Source organism: Galeopterus variegatus, unplaced genomic scaffold (genome assembly GCF_000696425.1).
Source record: "Galeopterus variegatus unplaced genomic scaffold, G_variegatus-3.0.2 Scaffold6722, whole genome shotgun sequence".
NCBI lineage: Eukaryota > Metazoa > Chordata > Mammalia > Dermoptera > Cynocephalidae > Galeopterus > Galeopterus variegatus.
Window position 1 is genome coordinate 63,461 of NW_007732833.1, and position 3,075 is coordinate 66,535.

General features: G+C 30.2%; 1 protein-coding gene across 1 annotated transcript in view; it reads right to left on the minus strand.

Moving 5' to 3' along the window:
- LOC103606599 (CWF19-like protein 2) overlaps positions 1 to 3,075 on the minus strand; it is a gene marked incomplete at its 3' end in the record, with an annotated part of 82,806 nt that overhangs the window by 59,174 nt on the left and 20,557 nt on the right. The window contains 1 exon segment of the mRNA XM_008591174.1: positions 171 to 417. Coding sequence (XP_008589396.1) covers positions 171 to 417 — 247 coding nt within the window.

The window sequence follows — 3,075 nt, forward strand, 5'->3', positions numbered from 1 at the left end:
AAAAAAGACAAAAAAAAGACAAAAAAAAAAAAAAGAAATTTGGCAGACTACTACCAACAGCAAGTCAGGAAATATAAGGGAAAAAAATTGAAAAAAAAATTAAAAATAGCCTCAATGACACATGCATAATTGCACATAGAAAATTACTGAAGAACATAAATGAAAACTTGAACAGAGAAATACCCAGGGTTTTAGAATGAGATGACTCAACATTATAAAGGTATTAACTGTTCTTGATATATCTGTACATTAAATTTAAATCAAAATTTCAAAAAGTAAATTTGATTTTCTATTTTCTTGACTACTTTGTGCTTTATCTGAATATGTTGGTTTCCTCCACCGTTCTCGTCTATGATCCTCTTTTGTGGAAGCAGTTTTTTCAGCTTCTTCTAATTTCAACTGAAATACTTCCATTGACTACAAAGGACAAAAATTAAGACATTTAAAATTTAAAAAGGCTCAGTGACTTGCTCCCCACATGCCACTGTACTATGACAAGTGGCACAATAAAAGAAAAAACCATCAATGGGGGAAAAGGGGAAGACCCTTACAATCATCCCACACTGAAATGAATACTTTTTACAAACATGAGTGAACAGTAAAAGATTACCAAATAACAAAAACAGATCCCAAGAGGATAATCGTGTTGACCAAAGGCTCTGCTCTAACACAAAGTACAGTACAGAAAATGGTAGAGACATAAACTTTCAAAAACATAATAAATTCCTACTGGTAGTTAGATTCAAGAGTATTGCTAAAACAATATTACTTTTTTATACTGTATTTGTATAAAAAAACGGGCTCTCATAAAAAAAAAGAACACTTCAAGAACAAGAAAATGAAAAACTATGTGTCAAAAAAAAATTTTTTTTAAATGTCCTGATATACTGAGTAGAAGAAAAGAAAGTGCTATTTTTTAAATGTCCTGATATACTGAGTAGAAGAAAAGAAAGTGCTAAAAACCAAATTAGCCTGGGAATTCTCTATACTTTAGGAAGAAACGGTAAATAAGAAAAAGTCTTGGACAATTGATTCTAGAAAATCTAATATGCATGTACTAGTACTTCCAGAAAGATGGAGCAAAGGTGAAGGAAGAAAAACATTAATTTTTAAAAAAAGAAGAAAATTTCTCCCGGATGATTTTCCAGATTAGAAGCGCTCATCCAATAACCTCAGGGGAAAGGAAGTGGAGAAAGGCTTACACACACCCCCAGAAAAAATCCTAATTCCTTAATCTCAAAACTCAAGAAAAAAAAATTCTCCACAAACACTGGATCACAGGAAAGAGTGAATCAGTGTAAGTGTGTATATAGATGGAAGCAGGTAGATAACACATTACCTACAAAGGAAAGAAAGACTGCTGTCAACTTTCAACTTTAATTCTTAATGGACAATGCAATAAAGATCAAACTTTGAAAAAAATTATTAGGCTATAATTCTATATAAAAAATTAAATTCACAAACTATCCTTCCCTGGTATAGGCAAAAGAAAATCATTTTCAAAAATGCAAGGAATGGTTGGGTGGTTAGTTCACTTGGTTAGAGTGCAGTGTTATAACACCAAGGTCAAGGGATCCCCATACCAGCCAGCAACCAAAAAAAAAATGCAAGGAATCATAAGACAAATCACCTAATAATTCTGGGGAAAAAAATTACTCAAGATGATTAAGCCAAACCATAAATGAATTAGGGCAATGTGTGAAGTTTAATACAGTTGTCAAGGAGAGATGCATCATACATAGAAACAGAGAGTAGGAAGGTTATTACAAAGTTGGAGGCAGGGGAAAAATGGGAGATGAAGGTCAAAGGGTACAACAACATGTCAGTTACATATGATAAATAATTGTAGAGATGCGAGGTACAGCATGAGGACTGTAGTTAGTATTGTATCATACATTGGAAATTTGCTAATTTGATTATAGGTACTTTTACTACAAAAATAAAAAAGGTAACCGTGTGAGATGATGAATATGTTAATTTGCTTGACTCTAATAATCATTTCACTATGCATACGTATATCAAAAGATCATGCTTCTTACCCTAAATATATATAATACAGAAAAACTTTTTAAACAATTAAAATTTTTTTTAAAAAGCAAAAAAAAAAAACACTTCTTACTAAACTGAATACAAGGATACTTTATCTAACCATGATAATCCTCATCTTAAATCCTAGAAGTCATCATTTAAACACAGAAAGACAAGAACACTAGATTCCAGTGCTTTTCTCAAAGTTCTAAACTTCGATTTCAAAAAGAAAAGGAAATTTAAATATTTTAACATTGAAGGGAAAAAGCAAAATAATCATCATTTGCATGCTACCTTCCCAGATAACCCAAGATTAAAAAAAATTTAGAAATAATAAGAGTTTGTTAGAAATTTGGCAGACTACTACCAACAGCAAGTCAGGAAATATAAGGGAAAAAAATTGAAAAAAAAATTAAAAATAGCCTCAATGACACATGCATAATTGCACAGAGAAAATTACTGAAGAACATAAATGAAAACTTAAATAGAGAAATACCCAGGGTTTTAGAATGAGATGACTCAACATTATAAAGGTATTAACTGTTCTTGATATATCTGTACATTTAAATTTAAATCAAAATTTCAAGAAGTAAATTTATAATGGATTTTAGAAAAATGTTTATTTCTGTTGAGCTTAAACTTGACAAAATGATTCTAAATTGAATAAGAAAAATTGAATAAACAAACACACAAGAATGAAAACTACTTTTTAAAATTACTAACAAGACTTACTTTGCCACACAGTAGGTGTTCACTAATTATTCGCTATCTGTTAATCATTTACTGAAAAGTACAATAATTATAACAGTATAAAACTAATTGCAGGCAAAGATAGAAAAATCAAGGAAACACCCATGAGAATAAAGGAACAGACCCACATATATAAGAAAATCTAATGTATAACAAACGTGTCATTTCAAATTAATGGGAAAAGAATAATTCATTCAATATATCATAAAAAACTACCTAAAGACTTTAGGAAAATTAGATGCCTACTTTGCAACATACACAAATATGTTCCAGAAAGATGAAGGATAAACATAAAAA